Raw genomic sequence first — 26,854 nt, forward strand, 5'->3', positions numbered from 1 at the left:
TCACTGTAAACCAAAACTAAGACAAATCATTCCTTCACTTATTACCATTTCCTGCTTCTATTATCATTATTATTATTATTATTATTATCAATACCTTTAATTGGTCAGAGAAAATGTGACCCTGAACGCCTCATTATTTAGTGCATGAAAAGATCTCCATCAATATTAGCGTAAACAAAAGCCAGGGCCATTCCTGGACTTATTACAATTTCCTGTTTTATTATTATTATTGTTATTAATTGTATTATTATTTTTAATTATTATTAGTTGTTGTATTATTGTTGTTATTGGGTTTTTATTATTGTTGTTATTAGTTGTATTCTTGTTGTTGATATTATTATTATTAGAATGAATGCCTCTACACTCACTACATGTTTTCGGTGGGTCTGTCGGGCCACCTCCTCTCTCCTTGCATCCCTGCATCCCTCCCTCCCTCTCCCTCTCTCTCCCTCCCTCCCTCCCTCCCTCCCTCCCGGCAGTGCATCCCCATCCCCCACACAGTGACCGTCTCTTCGGGTGAAAGCTGTCTTCGTCTCCTCAGCGCAACTGGCCCCCGACAAAACGCTGCCGTAGCACAGCCAGTCCACAGCGAGCCGAGCCGAGCAGACACACGGGAGAGAGCACGTACGCACCACCGGAGAATCTTGTTTCATTTTCCTCAATTCTTCGACCGAGTGACTTCGGTGAGTCTGAGCCGCAGTTTGTTGTTATGGCGGACAGGAATGTCCATGTGTCGACTCGGTAGTTGTTCGTGTTTTTTTTCCTGCCTTTTCTTCCTCCTCCGTATCCCTTCAATTGTCCTCCGCAGCGGTGGCTACAGTGGGGAACTAGCGGGCTAAGCTAAGTGGGCTAGCTCGAATAGCGGACTCAAACCGATACTAGTTGTCCGGTCGATGATGGATGTTGTAGAGTTGGCGGTGGAGATAGCCGCTGTCGTACCGGGGCTCTCCGTCCTCACCTACTGGGAGTGTTTTTTCATTGTCTTTTGCTAATCTTGCTCTAGCTAGCTCGCTAATTAGCCATTTGTGCAGCGTGTGTCGGGGGATGCTACGGCGGGTTAGCGTCTTTTTCAGGGGCTAGCAAGGAAAGCTAAGCTAACGTTTGTATTATGCGTCCCGCACGGATTCCTGCACGGGACTGGCTCGGGATGGCCGGATAGCTATGCTAACGGCGGCTAATATGGCTATAATTGGCAAGATGGCATCTCGGAGTTGTTATCTAGAAATCGGTGGATTTTCAAAATGGTGTCTTAAGCTTGTTTGAGTGTGACCATTTTTGTCCGACCGCGGCTGTTTTGGCGTTGCTGACTATCTGAGGAATGCAGTGCTCCGCCAGTGATGCCACACTGTGATGGACATAACTGCATTTAACCACTGATGTGGTGGAAAATACAGAAGCCTGCAGACTGAGCTCCAGGCTACAGCCCCGCTACGAACAAAACAACTGCATCTTAGAGAAGAACTACTTTGTTTTTGATGCACTCGTTTTATAATGCATCTGTGCAGTGGAACAAGGGACAATGTCTATTCAGTTTTCAACATGAATTTAAAACGTACAACAATGTACACCTCATACTCAGGTATTTTTTCTCTATGGTATGGTCTTGATGACCCCTCAAAGAGCTTTACAAAACCATTTTTGCAATTCACTTACATTGATAAAGTGCATCTATGTGCAGCACTTTCTCTATTATACACACACCATACACTGCCTGCACAGTCGTCAGGGGCAATTTGTGGTTTGGTATCTTGCTCAAGGACCCTTTAGCACGCAGAATGGGATCAGATCACCACACTATAAAGACTTGCATGAAATCAAGGGGCATCTGGCACGAAGTCGTGTTAAAAGCAGAGACAATGGACAGCCTTGAAAAATCCACACACAAATTGTAATATTTTTGTGCCATTTTAAACAAATGTATATTGTGTCAATAACTAGTTATTGAAAATATAACAAAAAACTATGATTCTAAACTGAGAAAAAAAGTCGAGTTTAATATAATCAAGGTGACCATGTCTGCCATGCTAAAGGGAAGGGGGGGTGGGTTTTGGCAGTCTCATGTTTATGAATGGTAGGTTGTACAATGCAACCATAAAACTGTCGCGCGTTTGAGGAGCTGGAGTCACTTAATGTTACGAGAGTGGTGGTTCTTTAACAGGCCGTTGTCTTTCCAGCACTTCATTCACACGTGGTTTGAACCAATTAACGAGTTGCTCATCACAGACCGGTAAACAAAACGCTTACGAGCAACGACTTCCAGATTCACGCTCCCATTGTTTACCTCGTTCAGTTACCAGTGTCTCCACTTGATGGCCAACATGTTTTTTATGGAGGCTAATGAAGCCGAACATCTGTGTAGTGGGACTAGCTTAAAAGTCAGTGATTAACAATGAGGTTACCACATTTTAGAGCCAATACCACTAGAATTGTTTATCATTAGCAGTGATTGCTTAAACCTTAGCTGCAATCAATAATTATTTATCTTTTCCAGTTATTCATCAAATTGCCTTTTAAGTAATTAGTCTAAATGTCACAGAATAATGTTGTTGGAGCAAACTGCTCACATTGATCATTTTTGTAACATATTTAAATTGCAATAATAAAAAACAAGACTCACACATTACTACCTTACAGAGCAGGGCATATGTTAAACCATGGTCTGTTGTCTGACAATGAGGATAAAACAATTTATGGATGTTTTAAGGGGCCACTGAAGCGAACATAATTCATCCCGGTGCTGAGGGTCAGTCTGACCATGAGTGACAGGTCAACTGTGTGAGAGAGAACAAGAAAGCAAGGGAGAGCAACAACATGGCAAAGAGTGCTGCACACAGCTCTACAATAAAGCAACAGAACAAAACACAAGTCAGAGATCTCTTGTGTTGACACTATGGTCTAATTAGTCCTGCCACAGTCTAGGTGATTAATTGGAAACAATGCAGTGATGTCATAAAGTAATACTAAACAAGTTCAAAATTAATGTTGGTACAGAAATACTTCTAATGGGTATCTGTGCATCCTACAGGACAACACATGACCCAAACCTTCATCAGTAATAACTTGGTAGGAATGACATCATGCAATGTTGATAGAATATTAAAAAAAGATTTTGCTTTACCCCCTCCGATGCTTTTCATTTCCTCTGTGGCAAAATAACATGTTACACCATCTTTCAGAAAGGTTACCCTCACTTTATAAACCTTAGTTTCAGGGAAAAACGTCTTATATTTTTGACAAAAAGGTTTCCTTTCTAGTCAGACCAGCAGAGAACTCTGCATAGTTTTTTCCATTCATTTGGTTTAGGCACTGCACCCAAGTCTTATAATGACAGGGAACACCCTGTCCAGGAATATAGAAGAAATTGTATGTACTACATTGATAAAATAGCCTACAAAACCACATTGGTTTGGGCTGACATATGGCAAATTTACACCTCTGTCCCTCACAGTTAAAGCTAGAGGAACAGTTCTTACCTCTCCACCCACAAGCTCTGTCTATTTTGGTGTTGCTGTATTTCGGTTTTGTGGAGTGTAGTCAACACTAACATTGTTTTGGAAGGTTCTCCATTCACTGCTCTTAACAGATACGTGGTATTTGTCATGCAGCACCTCTCCTTTGGAGAGTGCCAATGCCCTTTTAATTTTCATTAGATCAAGAAATAATATACTCACATTGCCTTATTGTGACCTGTTCACTGCATAATGACAACAAAAGGTGAAACCACTTGACAAATGCACCACCAGATTCCCCTTTGTAAAACATTACTCTGTAGCTCAGGGAGACATTTTGTGGCACTAGTGTTATTTGAATTGCTTGTCTGTGAATGATCAGGAGTTGTAGGTGGACTTTTCCAGCAGTTACGCAGCCCACATGAAGGTCTGAGTAAACTCTGTGTAGGATGTTCACTGTAAGGTCACAATTTTGCTACAATATAGTAAACTTCATTTCTTGTAATGCCAATTACTGAAATGTCTTGTGTTTATGTGCCAGGCCACTATGTCTTACTTTCCCCAGCAAGCTGACTCCTAATATGTCATGTAAAGGAAACGTGCTTTCTGTAATCTGGGCATTTAATTGAGTATGGCGTTTCCAAATCGGGACGAAAATGTCACCTGTATTGTGATATGCATCGCCTAGTTTACCAAATTTATAAGCTTTCATGGCCGACATTTGGTGATAGAAAAGACAACGGATAAAAAAATGTAATTCCTTTAGATTTTTCAGTGTCATGGTCCTGATACCGTACATGCTGGCTCCCTGTCCGTGTCATGGCTTAATGGGACACCTGTAAAGGACAGGGCCAGAGTTAACGTATCACCTGTGCTTGTCTGTGAAAATTCATTGAACCACAGCAACAGTGTGATAATTATTATGCAGGCTCTGTTTTAGCTAGTTTGAGCACTGGAGAGGAGAAGCTCCAAAACAAAATTGAAGTGAAGCTTCTCACATTCTCAAAGGAATACATGGCACAAACAGAAATTCTACATTTCCACTATATTTTCTAACTTTTTGTTACCACTGTTGACTGACGGTCCTTTGAAAAAATATCACTGGATGTTATTTTAACTACAATATAATATGTACTAGTCACATGCCTCCACTGTGGGCAATAATGCATGTATCCTGTTAATATCTCCTTGTGGTATTGATTGTTTATCAAGGGTTTAACTGCCCAGTCCTAGGTCATAAAGCTGTCTGGTCTCGTGCGTGTGCGTTCACTCTAATATTTATGTCTGACTGGGTTTTTGTTTCCTGTCGGGGTTCAAGACTACATTTTTGCACTGGTGTGCCCAACTTTACATTTATGTGCACCAGCACCTCAATTTTTAACAACACATTTTGCCAGAATTACAGTTACATAATAAGTGTTAACATTTTTTCCTGAAGCCACAACAATTGGACAAGCCATTCTTGACAAAAGGTATGTACTTTGTATTTGCCAGGTCCTGGTTCTAGCTTTGTGTCTGTCCCAAACATTTTAGGTCAGGATTAACTATCCTACCCAGTAATTTAGTACATAAATGTAAGTAGTACTTTTATGTACTCTTTGAGATACTTGTACCCAAGTATTTCCCTTTATACTACTTTATATACTCTATTTCAGAGGGAAATATGATACTATCAAACTGCTTCAGTAATTTTAAAGATGAACATTTTACAATATAAACTTGACTGTCAGGTTATTTTCTTTTAGTAGTTAAGTTGCTTTTAATAATTAACCTGTCATTAAGTTTTAAGAAGAACAAGTCGTACGCACATTGATGACCTTAGATCCAGACTTCCAGACATGTAACCAAATATGCATTACGATGTGTCCCCCATATGCAAATCAACTATTTTTGAAATCTCACGTTTCATTAATTTTCACAATGACTAAAATTTTCACAACCACTGCTTTCTGCACACTGCTGGCTCGGGCTAGTATGAAAGAAAGATCACCCTGCCACACACCTGCAATTAAAGCAAGTTTTTTTTACTAAGTGTAACTTCACCACTTCAGCGCAGAGAGCTGAAGATTACGTTTTCGTGGAGCCTGACTGGGCAGCCGCCTCCGACCCACTCAGCCTTACCCTCACTCAAGGTCTGCCCATCTTCACCATTTGGCCTAAACCATTAACCATCAAATGACTGCAAAGTAGTCTCATTCATTTGTAAATCTTTTGCGCAGACAGACTGACTCAATATATTTTCTATGTATGTTTAATCCAAGTAATTTTCTGTATTGAGGTATTTCATTCTTTTATTGCTACTGCTGTACTGTATATGCACTTGTCATTTTAATAGACCCATAAATCAACACACACAGCGCCCCCAAAAGTTCATTTGGTTGGCAATGATGGACTTTTAACTAGTGTTCCAGCAGTGTCCATAAATGATTTTTTGGGTCTTCTGAGTACATTTTAGTGTCTTATCTATAGATGTCTCTGGAAAATCCATACAACAATTTCTCTGTGTGGTGTGTAATTAGTGTCGGCCTCACTTGCAATCAGTGTTGCTGTAGACTTCTAGGATTGTTTCCTGTGTCATTCAGTCCTACTATCAGTGTTATAACTCCTTAGTTGCAGTGAGAGCTCATTAAAAGTCGTATTACTTGATGCTCCCCTTTTAAGGAACATAGACAGACGCCTCTAATCAACATTTTTTTACAAGTCTGTTGAGGAAAACCATTTATACCACGGTCTCTTTTCCTTTTACCTAGTGAAGATACTGCTATTAACTTTTTACACCATTAACTGTGGGTCCTTCTAGATTTGAACAACAAATATACACAAGTCCCATCAAAATACATAAATAGTGCAGAGAAAGTACTAGGTGCCACTAAAATAATCAACGTACTTAAAATGAGGAATAGCCTCTTGTCTCATAGACATACAAAGGTAGGATATTTTGCCGTTAAATTATTTGTCACGCTGACCTCAGTGGCAGTGCTTAAGAAAACCTACTGTACTATTTGCTGTAATGCAGCACTTCTAAATGTGTGTTAATACCCCAGGCCCACAGCAGGGGTGGAGATCTCCATAAATGGATAATGTTGAAGGGTATTCATTTCATGGTAGGCACTCTGGGTATGAGAAACATTTCCATTTTCAGTGGGCCGGCACAATACTGTCACATAATCCTGGGATGCAGACCCATGAGGTGTGTGACTGATGAGATGATTTTGGAAAGGAGACTAGAAGAGGACGAAGTACAGAGAAAGGGGGAGATGCTGTCCTAGATCTAAAATAGCCCAGGGCTGTTTGAAGCTCGTTGCTGCAGGGCAGGTCTGATTGTGTGTAAGGCGGGGGGGATTTCTGATTCCATCACACTGCCTTTTAATATTACAGCAGGATGGATGTAGTCTGGGACTTGATTATGGATGTCGGCTCTGATTGCAATAACAGGCACTATTAGTTGGTCTGTCAGTGAGGCCTGTGTTTTGTTAGATATCATGCTGTTTGGAGGATTGCTGACGTAAAAGCTCTCTTTTTACGTCAGCTGTGATGATCCTACATTGACACAAGCTTTCTGCCTAATTTATAACCGTTTAGAATATTTCACATTCTTCTCTTTTTCACTGTGCTTTACTTGCTGGTTTGAAAAGTGGGCAGAAAAGCAAGACATTTGAATCAGAAAGAATGTTCTTGTTGGCTTGCTTGCTGCCAGGCTGCTGTCTACCTCACACACACACATAAGCAGATTAGCTGAGGTGTTGAGTGTTGAACTCTTGACTTGGATTGCTGCTTCGTTAGCCTTGAATGTTTCGTGTCACAGAGGAAGCCTCAGGCTTCAATAAAGATTTATTGTTGCTGGTACATTTGTGATGCACCTTACCTCTTTTCATTATCAATATTTTGCCATTTTTTTCCCATTTAAGTGATTGTTTGGTTTTTAAAATGTCAGAAGATGATGGAAAATGGCCACAACATTTTCCCAGTACCCAATGGAACATCTTTTAATTACTAATTTCATCTGACCAAGGGTGGAAAGAAAATACTCTTTTTGTCGATTTGAGAAGCAGAGTCTGACCATAAATTCACTGGTTAATTGTGTCAATGATTTCAGCTCAACCGTAAAGTAAGCCAATGCTAAAATATGCTTTAGAATAAAATAAAAAAATATTAAAAGATCTCCTAAATGTGTGCAGTGTTTCCCATTAATTACCTCAACTGTGGCATCCAGTCATAGTCTCATTTGTCCCAACAGTTTCATTATGATCCAAATATTTTGGGCACTTCTCTTAACAACATAAAAGAACTCTAACTTAGGGTTTTACGCTGTTGCTCATTGTAGTGGTCTGCACAAAAATTAAACGGACGATGAGGCTGATGGGCAATTTAGGTAATCTCTGTGTGCAGAGAACACAGAGATTACACCATCTATGGCTGCAACCCCACTATTGACGCACCACATTACACTCAGCAGTTTATTTTCTAATGGTTTCTCTCTCTCTGTTTCTGTCTCATATGACCCAAGTGAAATGCTTTCCTTCTGGAGGATTAAAAAAGCTGTTAAGTTCTATTCTCTCCTGTGCTGAAGTGTGATAACGCCCACCGGTTTTGATTAGTTGCTTAAGGAGTAGATGCCTGCTGAGGTATTATGTGGGAGGATAGAGTTGGTGTGGGGGTTGTGTTGCATTGTACATGTTCTCCAGGAATGGTAGCTCTTTGTGTGTGTGTGTGTGTGTGTGTGTTTTGTGGTTTATTCTTTCACAATCCTTCCCTCCTCCTCCCTCATTAATACCTCTTCTGCTCCCCATTGGCTGCAGGAATCTCCCTTTATAGAGTGGAACCAAGATAATTGTTTTTGAAACATGCACATACTTACACGCATATAATATATGTAGACACAAAGGACCAAGATCTGACACAATGCAAAATGTGATGGTCACTTTACTGCTTTCACACAAAACATTAAAACAGACACAGACACACACAAACCCCAGCTCTATTAGCATGCAGGTTATAGAGCCCCTGTATATTTTTCTACTTTGGCCTTGAGGCTATAGCTTGTGAGTTCAGCCTAAATGAACTCCCACTAATAGAGTTTAAGCTTAACAAAGACCTGAAAAATAACTCTGGTTAAGCCGGGAGCTGTAAGGTCTCTTTAATAATGTTAGTCAGTGGTGATGAATGAATCCCTGGTCGCTGTGTGTTCATGTGTGAGATGAGGAGAGAATTTACAACACAATCTGATGCCAGGATTTGTGCAGCCAGAAAAATGAACTATGAACAATGAACATTTGAGCCTTTTTATCTAGTAAAATGCTTTTCTGGTTGCAACTCCTGAGCCTCGGAAGATATTTTGTCATTTAGATAGTAAATGTAGTATCTTTGAGTTTTGGACGATAAAACAAGACATTTGAATGCTTCACTAATTTTTAAATGAATCCAAAAGTAATTGTAAGTTGTGTTATTTTCAGTACTTAATACAGAATCATACAATATCTTCAGGCAATTCAGACGATTTTGTTTTATTACGTCTGTTTAGTCTAGAGGTCAACTTGAGACAAAAACATTTTCACCCTCGTTAAAAGTGGGGAAAAAGCCATGTTTGCAAGTGAGGAGAACCACGAATGAGGCTGCTACCAAAAGCACAAGTCTCAATTTATAATTGCACACTGCGCACAGCATCTAGCATCAGCGTCATAACCTTCATAGAGGTGTAATTGCTGGTGGCGAATAAGTGAAAGTGCTTCACATCACAGAGTCCTTGCAAGCAGCTGTCCTTTGACTGACGGAGGGATGTTAGACTGCAGCTCGACCTGCCGTCTTTGAAGGTGACGTGTTTGTATCAAGGCTGAAATAACAGAGATGTCAGGTTTCACAGAAGGGAGCCACGAGACAGTGACAAAGTGTGTGTTTGTGCATGTGGAAAGTCATAAATTGAAATGTTGCTCACTGGAAAAAGAGCCAAAAGGTTCAGGTCTGGATTCAGACCAACCCTTTGCAGGCAGTTAACCCTCAGTGGCTTTTGGCGAACAGATTAAATGATGTACTCTGCTCTGGTTGGAAGATTGAATGCTTTTTCTTTCTTTAATATTGTATCAACCCATGATTTGTATTTAACAGTACCTTGTTATATTTTAGAACTTTAAACCCTTACTTTGCTCTGAGATCAGAGAATCCACTGTTTTGACGTCCCACGAGCCATGCGTAGAACAAAGGGGATCGTGCTTGCTTTAGCTCCTATGCTGTGAAACAAACTCACACTCAACATCAGTAGAATCAGTTTCAGTTTAAAAACTCACGTGTATAGACGATCATTTTTTTTGTTTGTTTTTAAAATAGTATTTTTATTTTATTTTTTCATTGTTCTCTCAGCTGTTGTTTTATTTCATTACTGAGTATGATTGAGTTTTCCTGTGTTTGCACTTATTATTATTATTATTGAGACTATAGATAATTTATTTGATCATTTTCAGTTAATTCAGAAAATGGGGAAAAAATGCTAAACCAAGAATCTTCGTTTTTGTGGTCGAAACAAGACATTTGAGCAATTTTAGAAATCAGTTACGGTTAGGGACCATTTACGAACTAAATGATTTATTGACAAAAATAATAAACAAGATTTTTAAATAATGAAATAATAGTTGGTTTATCATTAAGATAAAATACTTGTACAGATATAAGATACAACTTACTGCCCGCCCTACAAAGACAGAATTCATATTGTCTGACTGTAGTATGTGGATTTGCTTTTTCCAAAATGGCAGTTCAGTTTTTTTTTTTTACAGGAAAAGGAAATAATAAAACAAAAAAAAATTATATAATGCAGAATCAAAAACCAAAATTTCAAGTGATCAGCAGTAGTTGCTGCTTGATCAATTCATTTCATCTCATCTTTGACTGTAACTGCAGATTTAATTTTGACATTTCAGGCACACAACCGTATGTTGAGTTGTTGTTACTCGTTTTGTGTTTTGCCTTAAGCAACATGCTTTCACGCCACAGAGATGTGTAGACTCTCTTCCTTTGCTCTCTGTTCTACAAATAAATATACAACCAGTCTCCATCTCTGTCTGTATTGTGAATGTCCCCTGGAGAATGCCCTTCTACAATCACAGCGTTCTTTTGAACAGAAGGTCTTCTTGTTAGAAAAGGGTTTGTATTCGACAGCCTGATGCACCTCATCACAACCTCCCCCTGAAAACAAAGGGAGTTGTGGTTTGACACTCCTACTCATCACATGCTTTTCTGTCATCCTGTTCCTTAAATAAACACACACACACACACACACACACACACACACACACCTTCATTAGACACATTGATGTGCCCCTCTTGTTCTCACCCATTCACTTTTCGTCACCTTGGCCTGCACACACACACACACACACACACACACACACACACACAGCCACTCACTCATTCACTCACTCACATGCTGTGTTTTTTCCAGGCTGAAATGTCTGTTTCTATTCATTCACAGCTGTAATTGGGTATGTGTGTGTTTGCTGTAGACCTCAGGGCTAGCTTAGCCACCTGTCTCTGTTAATTGCTATTGTTCCCTCACTCTACAAATTTCAACAGGCACATTATAACTTAGTACAAGTGAACAAACACCAGATTAGGATTAAATTCTGTTTGCAGCTCTTACATGTCACTTTGGTTACACGTTTTTTTTTTGATAATAGCAAAAAACTAAATAAACCACGTTAAGACTAAGTTGTAAGATATCCTCCTCTTAATTTTGACAATGATTTAAATAATAATCTAGAAATTATTTTAAGCACGTTAAAGCGTCAATTGTTTGACCACCATCTCGACAATTATTGGATTAATGCCATGAAATTGCATATGATTTAATGTTCTCCTGGGGTCTAATCCTGATGATTTTCTTGATCCTCCGACATTTCAGCTGACCAACTGGATGGATTGTAATGTTTTATGGACAATCACGCTCCCCTCTGGATGAATAGCATTAAATTTTTTAGTGCTCAAGAATCATTATATTAATGTTCTTATTGTGTGCATTGTAGCATGCTAATGCTGGCTTTTATGCCATACAGCGTTAGAATTGTGGCATACCACTTCAAATTACACTTCAAATTAAAATGTGACATAAATCTGATTATCGGAATTAGGAAATCACATGCATGTAGAAGGAAATGGGATTTGTACAGCTCGTCTAACTCCCAAAGCTGCAAATAGTAGCAGATGCTATGAAGTATTCCCTTACAAAAATGAGTGATAGTCGTCCATTGTGAAGCTTACCTCGATCTTAGATGCTCCATGTTTGTTGAGCAGTCCACCAGCCCCAACTAATTTGCTTTTTGAGATCAGGTCACAATGTGGGCTGAATGGAGACAAATGGAGAATAAAATCAAGAAACTGGTCACATGTCAACACCTTTAGTATTATATGTGTGCATGTTGTTTTGCTACACTGGTTTGAATGCATTGTCTTTTATTCTGTTGTCGATGCATCAATGGAGCAGCAATTATTATTTAGTTGTATTCAGCTGATACAATGAAAATAAAAGCTTTCGTTTCTTTTCTATTATGGTCCTTGCAAATACATATTTCAATCAACTGCATTGAACTTGCTCTGTGAGCATGGCAGACGTATCGGAAAATCAGGGATTGTATTTTTAAACTCTTCTTTTATGTGGCATTTGCAGTAATCTGTGGGTTTTGCTTTAATCTTGTTATAATTAAACTGTTGCTTTATATGTAGACACTGATGAACTGAGGTGGAGAAAGCTAATGACAAAATAATTGAAGAAACGCAGCAAAGAGGAATGAAAGATGGGAGGGCGGGAAGATGGAGGTAGGGATTAAAGCAGGAATATGCAGTAGATTAATTAGGATTGTACTGTGAGCTGGGTTCAACAATAGGTAAATCAATTTTCAAGGGGCATTAGTTGATGTGAATTTGAGTAATGAACAAGAGTTGATGTTCATGTTCTTGGCAGGACTGGCCACAGTCTACCACTTCATTGTGTGTGTGTTTACATTTTGGGTCAGGCCCACCCTTTCCATAGAAGACAGTTGCCAGCACTCCCCTTAATGTCACTTGAAATGGTATCTGGGCTTTTTTGGGAAATTGTCTTTCACATAAGAAGAACACAGTGCAATGTTTCCTGCGTGTTTCGGTAACCCTGCGTTGGGAGATTGTGCCGGTCCGGAACATTCAGACTGGGGGTGGTGTCACAATCTTGTCCTTCCAAGTTGACATCTTTGTTGAAGAAGCTACATCGACTGACAGGACACAAATTGCAAATATGATGCAATTATATCACGAAAAATGTCAGTTTGCAGTTGAATGGTCCTCAATTTCACACATTGCCGTTATACTTTCCAGCTATATTAGGTGTTGACGTTGTCTTGTTTTGAATGTTTTGATGCATGCAAATATTTATTTTAAGGAATGCATGCATAACAACTCAAAAGCAACTGCACCCACGTTAGTGCTGGCATTCAGTTGTCAAGTGTCTCCAGGCGTTTTGACGTCAGTGTTCCTGGACACAGTGCTGAAATGATTCTTTTACTAATTTGAAGTGTCAACAGTGCCGTTTGGCATTGCAATGGCACAGTGTATGCCCAGACTTTATGACAGTGACGCTGTAATTATGTAAAGAATAAGTGGCTATGAAACACCGGCCCCGGATGCATCAGTTTGGATTTAAGCTGGAAATTCATGTTCTGGTACAATCCAGGTTCATTTGTATTGTTTGTACTTGGTGACCTGGTGATATGCTGTGTACAACACAGGATACACATGAATTCAAAACTTACAGCGCACACACACACACACACACACACACACACACACACACACACACACACACACACACACACACACACACACACACACACACACACACACACACACACCTTGCCTCTTCGTATTCCTATGCTGTTCCACTCTGTGTGATGCTCTTGTGGTTCTGGCTGGTGTGTGTGTGTACACGTGTACTGGATCCTGCTTATTCATGGCCAGGTGCTTGACTCTGCCTCTTTTTATACTATATATTTTCTTCTCCGTCACTTGCACGCTCACTTGGGTGTGCTTTTTCATTGGCTCTCAACGTTTTTAATTGCTGCTTGTATTCAGTGTTTTGTTCAGCACATCACATATACATGTACTAGGTGTATAAGGATTCTTAAAACTGAGACTGAAACCGTGATACAAAGGTGATGTACAATAAATGAGTTAGATTTAACACTCTTGTATACCTTTTGAAGTCACCCTCCAGTCAAAAATGTGTTTTCATGTTTAAACGGATGAATTTTTGAGCTTCACTTCACTATTATTCTAAATAATTAATGTGGCAAATTAGGTAAATGTTATTTCAAGGACTGTTACACAACTGACATTTTCAGACACAAGTTTGAAAAGTGAATATTTTTCACGGCATTTGTCTTTTTTTCCTCATCAGAAACAGTTATTTATTTGTAAGTTCGAACTCAAATGCAGTGCGCTTTGTACCTTAAAAATTCTTGTGACACTAAAGGTCAAATGACCCTGCCCCTAAAACAATAGAAATTGGAAAGCCCGGTTATCATAGCTTTATTATTTTAAGATAGATAATAACCTTGAGTGAGAACTGAATTGTCGCTCAAAAATTAAGGTCTTAACCAAACTGCAAATTTGGAATCGTTACACCGCTAATATGTAAACACAGTACACACACTCATGCTTCATTTGACTCGGACATACTGTAGATCATATAGACTTTATATACACGTGAGTAAAATAGGAGCTCAATCCTGTTTTATTATCTGTTTTATCACCTTAAAGCTGCTAACATGCTACAACACAGTACGGCACATACATTGTAGAACCCATTATTAAATCTATTTATTGGCATTTAAACACAGATTACCTCAACCGCTCACTCAGACATGCCGTCCTAATCACTGTCTCCCTGCTGCTATCACTAACCATTTGCTGTTGCACTGGTGCTTGCTTTTTGCTGTTTTTTATTTTTATTTAATTTTTTTTATCCCTTTTCCTGTGTTCTTTGTAATCATGACCTCTCGCTGTTTTAATTTCAGATTTGCATATCCACTTCCACTCCTTCCTCATTTGCATACAGCAAGAATGGCGAGCGGGCATCCCACAGACAAATTCAGTTTCATGTATCAACCAGACACGCACAAGAGGTACGGGGCACGCATGCACACACACACACAAACACAAAGACACACACTCATACACACACATTTCCCATGCCCATATTCTCAATGAAGAGGTAAGTCAAAATAACAGAGGAGCACTTTGAGGTTCTTTCATCGCCATCGTGCGACCAAGACGCCTGATGGGAGATGTAGTTTAAACAAATCCTTACTACAACATCTTCACGCCAACCATTTCCAGCACCTTAACTTTTTAGTAGCCACTCTTCATTCCTGTAGAGGGAACCAAGCTGGTAGAGCTCGTCCTGCCTCTTTTTTGCAGGTGTGCCACATTTGGCTGGTTGTATTTAATACCACACAGGAAACCACACAATAATTATTCTGTGATTTTCTGTGAGTACTTGTGCTTTTTTTTAAATTCAGTCAATAGACTGTGTTTTTAAACATAAGCTTATTTTGAGCCTACTTGAGGGTGAGGATTTATGGTGCTTGATTTTTGTTGCATGCTGGCAAAATCCTTCGGCTGGATGTCGCCCTAAGAATCTTGAGTTTGGGATTAATGTGTGTGTGTGTGTGATGAGAGTGTGTGTGTGTGTGTGTATCCTTGATAGATGTAACAATTTTCTTTCCAATTTACATGGCTTTCGTCTCTCTCCCCTCCATTTTTCTTCTCTCTCCTCTCACACCCCTCCCCTCTTTGCTACACTTTCCTTCTCTCTCTCAGTAAGAACAGATTATCTTCAGCTATGAATCCAGTCTACAGCCCCGTTCAGCCTGGAACCCCTTATGGAAACCCTAAGAACATGGCGTTCACAGGTAAGACTAATCAGCACATACACATTTATCATCCACTAATATTCAGATTGTTCTCAAGGATGGGTGTGTATGGATGTTTGATAAATGTGGGCACAATGTGGCTGCAGTAGGAGGAAATGCAATCAACATGCTTGCCCATCATAGTATCCCAACAGTATGTTGAAGGTACAGACTCGATCAGTGTGGCTACTGTTGTAAAGCAGCTGCTTTGATTATTATTGAGGGCAGCTGTGACATCATTTCACACGATTGTCAGAATTCTTATAAATCAAACATCCATCCATCCATTGTTTCCTTGTCCATTGCTTGACCTGGGGTCAGTTGCAGGATTTCCCAGACCTTGGGCTCGCTGTGCGAATGTAGTGTTGGAGAGGGAAGAGTTAGAACTGCAGGTTAAAGGTGACTGCAGGACTGATTAATATTTTGATTACACTGTAGTTTCTAAAAAGGAGATTAGATGCGGTAAAATGAGATTACTGGTGCAGCCTGGTTTGTTTACCTTTGCTTGTAAACCAGGAGGCAGATGTGTTGACCCAGTTTGAGAAGCAGTAAGTGTGTCAATAATGTCAGTAAACAGTTCATCTCATATGTTCATTGATGTGAAGCCTCTCAAGACAGACGCATTCAAACGATAAGATGCTTCATAAAAATTGATTTCCATCTGTGCAGAACTGTCTTGAATGAAGTCAACTAATTGAAAATGACTCCAAGAGTCTCTTAAAGGTCCAGTGTGTAAGATTTGGGTGAAAGGGATCTATTGGCTAAATTGAATGTAAAATAATCCTTGTGATGTTTTCACTAATGTGCTTCATCTAAATTGTACAAATTGTTGTTTTCTTTACCCAAGAATTGGGTCTTTATATTTAAATACTTTATATTTACATCAAGGGGGTCCTCTCTACGGAGGCCGCCATGTTTTTTACAGTTGTTCAAACTCTACAAACTAAACACTTTTTGAGTATTTATGACAAGTGAAGGCTGCCACAGGTTCTCTTTCATGTTTGGAAGGGGAGGCTGATGTGACGGGCATTCAGCTGCAACATGCAATTTCAACACTAGATATCACTAAATTCTACACACTGAACCTTTAACTACAGACAGTAAGCCAATTACCAGAAATAATGTAATAAAGAGAAATAATGAAGGATAATTGGTTGTAATCTTAACATAGATTTGAACAAATTTAGTCATTGCTTCAGAAATGCGCAGTTAATAAACTAGCGCCTGTCATGTCCCAATTTCAGTATCCCGGTTTTGATAATCCCAGTTTTACTAGCTGGAGTAATCCAGAATCGACATAATGGTGTATATATATACATCCATCTTATCTTGTGGTTTCTGACCACTGCTGACTACCTATGCAGCGTATTTATTAGACATGTACACATCTTGACTATAGCAGCTGAAGATCGATATAACAAAGGCTTGTATTCTGAGGCAACTGACTACAAGTAATAGAAAGCAGTGAACAGCACTTAGTGTTTGTTCATTCTTTATCTTAACCTTCTTTTCTCCTCCCTTTCTGCTTCATTATCTCATTCTGACGAACTTGTAGCTTTTTTTATCAGTGGAAGCTTTTTCTCACGTCAAAACTAGCGTTGTTTGCTTAGCATGTAATTGGTGACTCACAAGAGTGTGTGTGTGTGTGTGTGTGGCCCCTTGGCATGTCTTGTGTGCTTTGCTAATGTTTCTCGATTCATCTCCACCCTCACCATATTGGCAGGTGTGTCCCGTCTGCCAGTTGGTGTATGTAAGGCGCATTCAACCAACTATGTTATTGGAGCAGACATGTTTTTTAATGAGCGCCATCTGTGCACATCCTGCTCAAAACCAAATCTGTCCTGTGTGTGTGTGTGTGTGTGTGTCTGGCGTCTCTGCTAAGCTATGGTTTCTAATGTTTTCTCTCCTGTGATTGCACTCAGGTTATCCAGGAGGTTATCCTGCCACGGCTCCCACCTATACCCCCAACCTGTATCAAACAGGCAGTCCTGGGTATCCACCAGGTGAGCTCTGGCACACACCATTTGATGGCTTTGTTTATCTAAAAAAAGGTAATATCTCTTATTTCTGTCCAATTTGTTTGGAGTTAATGAGTGGGATGTTATTTATTCTTTTTAATTTTTTCAAGGAATGCAAATAAGAGATAAACAACCCACACACACAGCAGAGTGTAGGGGATTTTCATAAAAGGGTGTCTCACAGACACACTGATATATGCAGATGATTTTACAGGCTAATAATGATGTTTTTAACTATTCAACAATGTTTTATTATGCAAGCTCTGTTGAGTAGATAGATATTGTCTGTTTATTTGCACATCACAAAAAGGTAACACTACAGCACTTGATTATTATGTAGAAAAATGAATTGAAAAAAATCATGCAGTAAAAACAACAGAACCAAACAGCCAGCAGCATTGGGTGGCTGAGATTACAGCACATTTCAGGGGCAAAATAACTATAGAGGACAATAATGCAAAAATTATCTTTGTACGAACCTGACTATAATTTTGTTCATGATATAAACTGCTGGCATTGACCATCTTTATATAGGAATCTAAACTTCAACATTACAATTGCATTTAAGACTTTTTGAGACATATTTTCAAATGTAAGCTTTTAAAACCTAGATTAATAATATATTAAAAAGTCCCTGTAAATTGCGATGATCAAATGGAGACTCTTGTAATCGTTTGTTGCACAATAACAATCTTTAGTCTTAGAGAGGACAGAACAACAAACCCAAAGTAAAGAAACAGAGATTGGGAACTTGGTGGTGGTTTGGTCCTTTAAGTTTCATGATATAATAAATAACAAGAATAAAGAAAATAAAGTGCTTTCAAAATTTTGGTAAAATAATGGATTTAAAATATGTCTTGGAAATCATAAAGATTGGCACCTAAATGACAACATACCTGGAAAGTATTAATTTCTATGAATATATAAAACATGAAATGTTCTTAGCAGGAGGGCAAATACCTCCTTGAATTGTTCCCCATCCTCCTGAATTTTAAGTGTCGTAACGAGGCAGGATGGGTTTGTAGTTTTCTGCTTTTGAAGCCCCTCTCTCCTCTCATCCCCTCCCCCAGTTGTGTTTTTATCTTTTTGGAAGTCTAACAAAATATCAGGTATGCTCCGTCGAATCTCGCACAGCTTTGTTCCTACAGACCACCCCAACTTCATTACTGAGGCTGCTGCTGCTGTTTGTCTGCAAATCATAATTCTCTGCCTTGTGCGGGGCTTATTAAATATAGGGAGAAATTCAATTGTTTACATTTTTTTCAGATGAGCTGGATATGGTCTGATTAGAACTGTGTCTTGATCAATGTCATTATTTCTTCAAGACCATTGAATAGACAACTGTTTTCTGTCAGCAGGGCTTTTGTGTAATTGTCAAGCACCATTGTCCTCTAATGCCCTGCATGCATGTTAAAGAATGTGTATGAGAGTATGCACACACACACACACACACACACACACACACACACACGTACACACTTTCAGACACACACAGAGCAGCTCCAGCATCTCTTTGTTCGCTTGTCCTTGTGTGAGGGAAGCTTTCATAAGCTCTGCTGCAGCAGCTAGCTAGTAGCATGTTTGACCTTCAGGCTCCTCCTAGTGGCCGTTCAGAAGTACTGCACTCTGGAGAGCAGAGCCCAGACCTGAACACAGAGTGCGAACCAGATACCCATCGAAAGGTGGCACCAGTGCCCCATCTGGTGGATTTTGTGGCAAATAGAAATAATCAACACAGTTGAAAGCTGAAATAAACAGTTTTAAATGTGGGTATTTTCACATATTAGTGTAAACATTGGTTTGACTAATATATTTTTACTAATTAACTAGCCACTGCTCTGCCCCCAGACTTCGTGATGTCTACACTCTATATGTAAGGCAGCAGTTTTTCATAAAATGCAGAGTATTGCTCATTCTCTCATCCTCTCTTTGTGTTGCTGTATTTAAAGATAATAGTAATTTCGTTTTTCAAAGCTCATTGTAGGTTTTTTTCTGCCTTAAAGTGTTTTGGGGTTTTTTCCCCTCTCACTATCATCATGATACTTGAGGAAGTTGTTTTTCGTGAAAGAAGTTTGACAAACCTTGTGCATCTACCTGCCCGGCACCAAACGGCAATCTAAAGCAGCTAAAGAGTTAAAACGGTTTCACAAAAGTTTTTCTTTTCCTGGTCAGTGTCTCAATTGTAATTTCACCTCTAAGTTTTGTCCAAAGTCCCCCACTGAAGCGACCAACCTCCAATTTCCAACACGGTTTTAAAACTGTGTGCCATGTTCAACCCATAAATGCAGATTTTATTCATACATTTTGTGATAAATGTGATATTAAACACAGCATGAATGTATCTAGTCAATGAACAGTCATAGGTTAGTTTACAGCGCAGGGAACACATTTAAGTATCAGTCAGAAGCTGTTCACCATCCAGTTTCCCATATGAATTTCAAAAGATGACAATATACATGTTATGTTGTTTGAGTTTTTATTTTTTGGGGGGGTTGCACTGTAAATCACTTATTGCAGGTTTAAGAAAACAACATCTCATCTGTTAAAGTGTCAAAAAAAAATGTCTCTCTTCCTTCCTCTCTCCTCTTTTTTTAGGATATACTGCAGCAGGCACCCCGTACAAAGTGCCACCCACTCAGTCAAATGGAGCACCCCCTCCCTACACCCCGACTCCCACCCCATACCCGACAGCTATGTACCCTATCCGCAGTGCCTACCCACAGCAGAACATATATGCACAGGTAAGGACACTGAAAGAACTGATAATATTAACCTGGTAGTCTGATACTGAAAGAAAATTTGATCAGGTTTGTCATGTTGCCGCTAAACTGAATCACTATCAGTAAATACAAGCTTTTGTTCTTTAGAATTTGTCTTTGCAAAAGATTATTTAGATATAAACTCAGCTCAATGTTCAGCCTTAGAAGAGGATTTCCTTCCAAGAATCAGATTAAAAATAAAGACACCGTCCAGTTTTTCTACTCTATGCTTCACTTCTTTTGAATGGTTAAATTTAAGAAGAAAAGAATAGAGGTAAATGTACTTGAAAATGTGAGCAATGCAACATGCCAATCTCCAAAGTAAACTTTATGAGCTGTTTGTGTTCTGATTTCTTTTGTTCCTGCAGTAGAAGATGATGATTAGCAGTCAAACCTTTTTTATATGATACATGCATTATATTATGTAATATGAAAATGTATATTATATAATATTTTATAAATCATACACAAACACTCACAAACCTTGTTCTGTTCCTACCCTGACAGGGAGCATATTACACCCAGCCAGTGTATGCGGCTCAGCCACATGTGATCCATCACACCACTGTGGTGCAGCCCAATAGCATCCCCTCCACAGCCCTCTACCCTGCCCCGGTCCCTGTACCTAATCCTCGCAACAACGGCATGGCTGCCATGGGAATGGTAGCTGGGACAACCATGGCGATGAGTGCAGGTACGGCCCAGCACTGAGGACTGATTATTTACTTTAGTTTTCAAACATGACAAGATTGAGGTAGCATCATCCTGAGGGCTGACAAGACTTTGTGATTCTGACTTGAAGTCATTCATTAGTTCTTGACTTTCTTGCTTGTGCACAGAAATGTTAACTCATTGAATGTGTGTGTAATGGCTGTGGTGAGTAGTCTGGTTTTAGTTTTGCTCACACATGTCACAGACATAGCATGTCAGGGTGTGGTCACAAAATCATAAAACTACAAGATATAAATTAGAGCTGAAAGAATTCGAAGAAATCTGTCGATTGAGAGAAAATTAGGAAAAGTTACAGAAAATGTCTGCAGCTACTCACTCAGACATTTACATCCTCACATACAGCCCCTCCAGAATAATTCAGGAAGATGTCTGGAGTTCAGTGCATGTTTGAAAGTAGCTTCGTAAGTTAATTAATGTTGTTGTGAACTTCCTGTAGGGACCCTGCTGACAACGCCCCAGCACCCCCCGATTGGAGCACACCCAGTTACTGTGCCAACCTACAGGCCCCAAGGGACACCTGGGTACAGCTACGTACCACCTCACTGGTAGAGCCCACCCATCATGTGAGTGTCCGCCCTGCTGCTGTTTTCATTGAAATGTTCCCCTCCTCCTCTCCTCCTTTTCATTCCTCTCTTTGTTCCTCCGTTGTCTCTCTGACCTGAACAAACTGCTGCCTCACATTTCTTTTCCCCTCAGGGCTCGAGGTGCTCTTTATAGCAATCACCAATGTGTACATCTGCTCCTCTTTTTTTTCTCTCCAGGTCTGGAGTCCACCATCGTATGCAACTGCTCAAATCTTACACGGGCTCCCGCTGGTAACCACGGGAACTCCGCACCTGTCTGCAAGAACAAAACTAAAGTGCAACAGCCACTTTACTTTTATTTTTATTGTTATTATGCGACATTCTCTTAACATTCTTACAGAAGCTGCTTTTATTTTTTAAATTTTATTTCTCTGTTCATTTGCCAACCAGTCATTACTTTATTTTGTATGTTTTTTTTGGGGTTTATTTCTCATTTTCTTTTGCTGTGTCTGTCATTGGAACTCCAGCGGGACTCTTTGACCAATCACGGGTGTCGGTCGCTCCTGTTTCTGTGTTGTGCTGGTGTGTGTGGTCCCGCCTGCTGCTGCTCAGTTGGCTGGATAATATTGGGCACTTACTCCCTGTTATCATCTCCCATCATTCACTACAAAGACTTACTGACTTATGCTGCCAAATTTTCTAACGACTAGATATCAGCACAGGGTTTTACCATAATTAGGATTTTTGGGGCGGGTTATTTAATTTTTCTTTCTTTTTACCACACTCAACTGGATTGCTTAACTTTTCCTGTAGACTTCTTTTTTTCTACCTTGGCCCTTCCTTCCTCTTCATCCTTTTTTTTTTATCGTATTCGTTTCATTTTTAAATCTTAGTTGTTCCAGCATGTAGCTGTCTGTCCAGCAGTAGTGTGTCAGTCACCCTTGTCATTTCGTCTCCATGCCGACCATCGCCCAACCAGCTGCGTGTCCCAGCCTGTCCACATTAGCTTAGCACCTAGCACATACATAGGAAAACATCACCTTCTTCATGCTACATACTATGCAGGCTAGTATGTTCTGACACAAATGGAATCTTAATCTAGAGAACATTTCGGGGTTGTTCTGGTCCTCAAGCTTTTTTATTGTGGTTAATGTAGGTTAACCCATTAAGAAAATGTAAAATATTTATACTAACCGTGTCAACAGCATGGGTGGTCGCACACACACACACACACACACACACAGACACACACACACAGACTCCTGCGGTGTGTTGGAAAACACATGATCACTTAGTGGCACTTACTGTACAGTAACTACCAAACTACCAGTTCAACACAAGCAAACATGCATACACATGGGTTTCTAGGGGTGAGCATTGCAGACACAGCCAGCAGAGAAGGAGTTTAAAGGGATTGTGTTGGCACCAGGCGATGAGAGCAGGAGGAAACTGGGGAGCAGATAACAATGGGAGGAGGAGGAGGAGCAGGTGACGTTACAGTCAGTCGTTTCATTTCAAAGTACAAGACATTTAAGTTGGTGACATCTCACTTGCAAGAAACTGCACTCACATTCTGCTATTTTTGCACTACATGTATTGTACATTGATTCTTCCCTGTAATCAGTTCGTCTCCTCTCCTCCTCGATTCCAGACCAAGACTTATAACCAAACAGAAAAGCCAGATTATTCAATTTATGATGGACCATTGAAATCGATGTGCTGATGTATGGATTCAATCCACAAGTCTGTTTTCTCAGTGCTGTGAGCGCTGAAAAGGCCAAACAAAGGACTTTGCTGGGTCGCGTGCTACATTAGGAAGTCAGGAGGCTGTATACACCTGGTCTGTGTTGCATTAACAGCTTGTAATTCTCAGAATTTGAGTCAAAATTTTAACTCTGTTGGTGATCAAGAAAAAATGGACTGCAGGAGCTTGAAATTGTGACGACTCAGCGTCTCTCTCACCTCATTTTAACCTACTTCACTTCTTTTGACAGGAGGTAAAGAGCTTCATGACCATCAAGGGGCCAGTAAGAGACTTTTAGACTTTAAGCAGTATTATGGGCAAAACAGATCCAGTTGCTTACTGGGTTAATTTTGCCGGAGTCAGAGATTTACACATATTTGGTTTTACTGACTGCATTTCAACATTGTTCTTCATTTTTTTCAACAAAAACCTTTATTTTAATAAAAGTCATTTCATGGGGACAATATTACAGCCAGTGAGACCTGGATCATATACAGCTGGGTTTGTAAGCGCAAAGGTGTTTACATCCAAAGTATGATGATGAATCACTGAGTCTTGTTTATTGGTCCTTGGCTGGAGGACATTTAGGGTGCGGGGTTGTGGTTGTGGTGGGGTTTGATAATAAGTTAAGGCCTGTGGCATTTAAAAAAAAAATGAACCAAAAAAAGTATAAAAGAAAAAAGATCAAATCACAACTTCTGTATAGTACAGGTTTTTTAGCAAAAGCATTTACTGTGCTGGTATGTAGATGAAGTGGTTTGATATTGCAATAAAACAAGAGGGAATGCCTCCAGCTGTTTAACACAGTAATTATTTTATCAGCGTTTTGAATTGATTTTTGAATAAAATGCTTATTGTTGTAGTCTCTAAATATGGATCACAGGCTCTGTACACGGCCTCCATTCAATAATTATTACACTTAACTGCTAAGAAGAGTAGAACATATCAGAAATGTGGGATATTGAATAATTTGTGAGGAATATTGCACAACATAAGAGAACCATGAATACAATTTAATGCTAAGTAACAGGTACCTAGGCTATGTAGTGCAAATGGGAGGAAGAAGCAATTTATATTGTAATTTTAAAATATAAACCAATAAGATCGAGTGTTTTGAGGTATTCTTAGTCCAGATGTTTGTACACTAGTAGGTTAATTCTCAAGAAAATACTCATAATGTTGCTGTCGGATAAAAAACCTTATTTTTAATAAATGACCCCTGTATTTTAGAAGACATGAAGTGGTTGTTATTGACACAAGGGTCATCAAACATTCCCACCATGTATGGATCAGAGAAAATACAGAACTGGATTTTCTTGCGACAGCAGTAATATTACTTGTCATTAGGATTTATTTAACTAACCACTACTTCTGTCACTATTTCTCAATTTGTTTTGTTTTTTTACGTTATTTAGCTTTTTTCTTATTTCCCTCTGGTCAACTAAGCATATTGGGTATGCATAATATTCAGGTGTATTTAACTATAGCATTGGATCTCTAAGTTTAAAAAAAAAAATGCAGTATATTTATACAGCAAGTGGTACAGTAATGTATTTCTAGCTAAGCATGGTTGCATCAGTGTGGCAGCTACTGTTTGTGCTTTTACATATTTTTTTTTTTTACCTCTTCTGCATCTCTGTCCTCTACATATCTGTCACTGTGGTGAGGGGAGTATTTAGGATGGGGTATAAGGGCCATACGAAGAAAATTGCCCATAATATTACAAGAATAAAGTCGTAATTTAATGAGGAAAAGTCACAATAAAGGAAATAAGCAGCAATTTGAACCAGTGTTTGCTGAAGTTCCTCTCCTGGATCCAAAATCGTGAACGAATCTCATTGATTCTTGAGAAACTATGAAGCGGGCTGATCTTCTGATATTCACCATCTAACTTGACACACAACCTAAAATTACGACTGCTTTTGTAATATTACAACTTTATTCTCGTAATAAAACAAGTATAAGTTCTCAAAATCTCTGATATTTAACACAAGGTCTGTAAATAAAGTTGGGCCTTGTTGAGATTCTTGTCACCAGATTTTTATGATGGATTTTCAGACTTTGACGAAGTAAGGATGAACGACAACAGAAATGGATCGCATTATTTTTGGCTGGGTGAGAAGGGGTAACCATGACATCCTTGGTGTTCCTCGCTGTCTAAGTTCTGCTACTACAAAGATGAATGGAACGTTGTCTCAGAAAGCCTCAGCCTTCATGCCCTTTGTTCTGTGCCATATTTCACCAACACTTCTTCAGTAAATATTAGTTTCTCCTCCTCAGTAAACTGGTTAAATCTGAGTCCTTTTTATGTCCCGCTTCCTGTGAATGTGTTTTCCTGTTGCTCTTCCTGTTTCTCACGTTGATGCATATTGCCTGTCTCACTTTTCTCTTTCTTACTCTGCTAATCTTGTTTCCACTTTGTGCCACAAACTCCTCTTCAGAGGCCATTAAGCATCCCGTCAAACACTCATTTCATTTATGCCTCATTTGGGGATGCAAAATGTCATCTATTCTGCTGCGTCCCGTCTTTTCCTTCAACCCTCTGCTCTCATGTTTCTGACCCCTTTGTGTCTCAGTCTGACCTTTGTAGCCCTCACCACCCCCATCTAAATAACAGTTATACTGAATTATACAATGGTCGTTAAATGGCTGTTCTTACTGAGTCTTTTTGAACACTAGGTGTCACTGGTAACAAAGTCTAGAAGTGGCGTCACCATAGTTTGAGGCTTTGAATGATAAAGGAAGTGATTTATCAGTCATTCACATTTTAAATTCACAATTTAGTGTCACATTGAGATAGTTTATTTGGAGGGCGGACTTATCTAAGTTAAATGTTTCTTTTCCCTTCAGAAATGCCATTTGGAGGACAAATAGATGCCAAATAAGTTTTTATTTGTCATTCTTACAGGAGAAGTTGATTTATTTTGAGTTAGCATGATAATAAGAGAAGGTTTTTTTTTTCTAGGCTGTGGACCAACGCTCTTTAAAAACTAACACTGTTTTAATGTGGCGGCTCAGTAGAGAGGCAGACTCTGCAGAGCTTTCTGGGAGAGTCGAATTTGTAAGTGTCTCCCTAAGGTGCAGGTTCTCTTTTTTCTGGGTGGTGAAACTGCTTCCTTATTTCACTCCACTCCTCGCCTCTTAAGTTTTAATTTGCACTTAAGTGAAAACAATTAAACACTCTGGTGTGTTTTCAGGGGGGGAAATGCAAAGTTGTCTTAATTGCAAGTCTTTATCGTTTTAATTCTCATTCTCTCATTTCCTAACATTAAAGGTGGTAATTTTTGATTGGGAATACTCATTTTATTCCAGTCTGTTTTTATGTTGCGCTTCTTCACCTTGATGGTGAAAACGCATCCAGAAACATTTACAACTCTACTTTCCTTCCATCCCCTATCTCTCTCCCTTCTTTTTTGCCTTGCAGTTGCTAAGTCTTAGTTATTCTCTTTTTTTTTTCATCAGTATAAATTAAAACACTACTATCTCAGTGAATAGTAGGCTCTTAAATGTCGTTGATGTTCTGCTGCAGCTTTTTTTCATTTCGATTTGTCAGTTTCAAGTTTAATTTGACACTAAATGTGATGCAAAAAGTGGAAATTCCTTGTCTTCCAAAAAAAAAAAAAAACGAAACATACTTGTATCCGCCCTGGATCGAGTATTAGGAACAACCCCATCTTTGGAAGTTTTAGTTTGGTACC

The 26,854-nt window shown here is 39.3% G+C and overlaps 1 protein-coding gene across 4 annotated transcripts; it reads left to right on the forward strand.

Moving 5' to 3' along the window:
* Positions 1 to 411: 411 nt before the first annotated feature.
* Positions 412 to 26,746, forward strand: fam168a (family with sequence similarity 168 member A). Of its 4 annotated transcripts, none has more exons than XM_020088289.2 (8): positions 412 to 683; positions 14,483 to 14,590; positions 15,288 to 15,379; positions 17,302 to 17,382; positions 19,993 to 20,138; positions 20,664 to 20,850; positions 21,325 to 21,451; positions 21,650 to 24,390. In XM_020088289.2, exons 2-7 carry the CDS (start codon positions 14,529 to 14,531, stop codon positions 21,435 to 21,437), a joined length of 681 nt encoding a protein of 226 aa, XP_019943848.1. In that variant the 5' UTR covers positions 412 to 683; positions 14,483 to 14,528; the 3' UTR covers positions 21,438 to 21,451; positions 21,650 to 24,390. The 4 variants fall into 4 exon arrangements, with proteins under 4 accessions (XP_019943848.1, XP_019943847.1, XP_019943850.1 ...); XM_020088288.2 differs by having other exon boundaries at positions 17,302 to 17,430; positions 21,650 to 23,974; XM_020088291.2 differs by lacking the exon at positions 14,483 to 14,590 and having other exon boundaries at positions 495 to 683; positions 21,650 to 26,746.
* Positions 26,747 to 26,854: the final 108 nt, after the last annotated feature.

The sequence above is a fragment of the Paralichthys olivaceus genome, chromosome 11 (genome assembly GCF_024713975.1).
Source record: "Paralichthys olivaceus isolate ysfri-2021 chromosome 11, ASM2471397v2, whole genome shotgun sequence".
Taxonomy (NCBI): Eukaryota; Metazoa; Chordata; class Actinopteri; order Pleuronectiformes; family Paralichthyidae; genus Paralichthys; species Paralichthys olivaceus.

Excerpts from the sequence above, each read along its gene's own strand:
- fam168a (XM_020088288.2), top strand. The coding sequence starts at position 14,529 with ATGGCGAGCGGGCATCCCACAGACAAATTCAGTTTCATGTATCAACCA. Across the intron at positions 15,380-17,301 it reads TAAGAACATGGCGTTCACAG|GTTATCCAGGAGGTTATCCT; the intron begins GTAAGACTAATC and ends GATTGCACTCAG. Across the intron at positions 20,139-20,663 it reads AGCAGAACATATATGCACAG|GGAGCATATTACACCCAGCC; the intron begins GTAAGGACACTG and ends CTACCCTGACAG.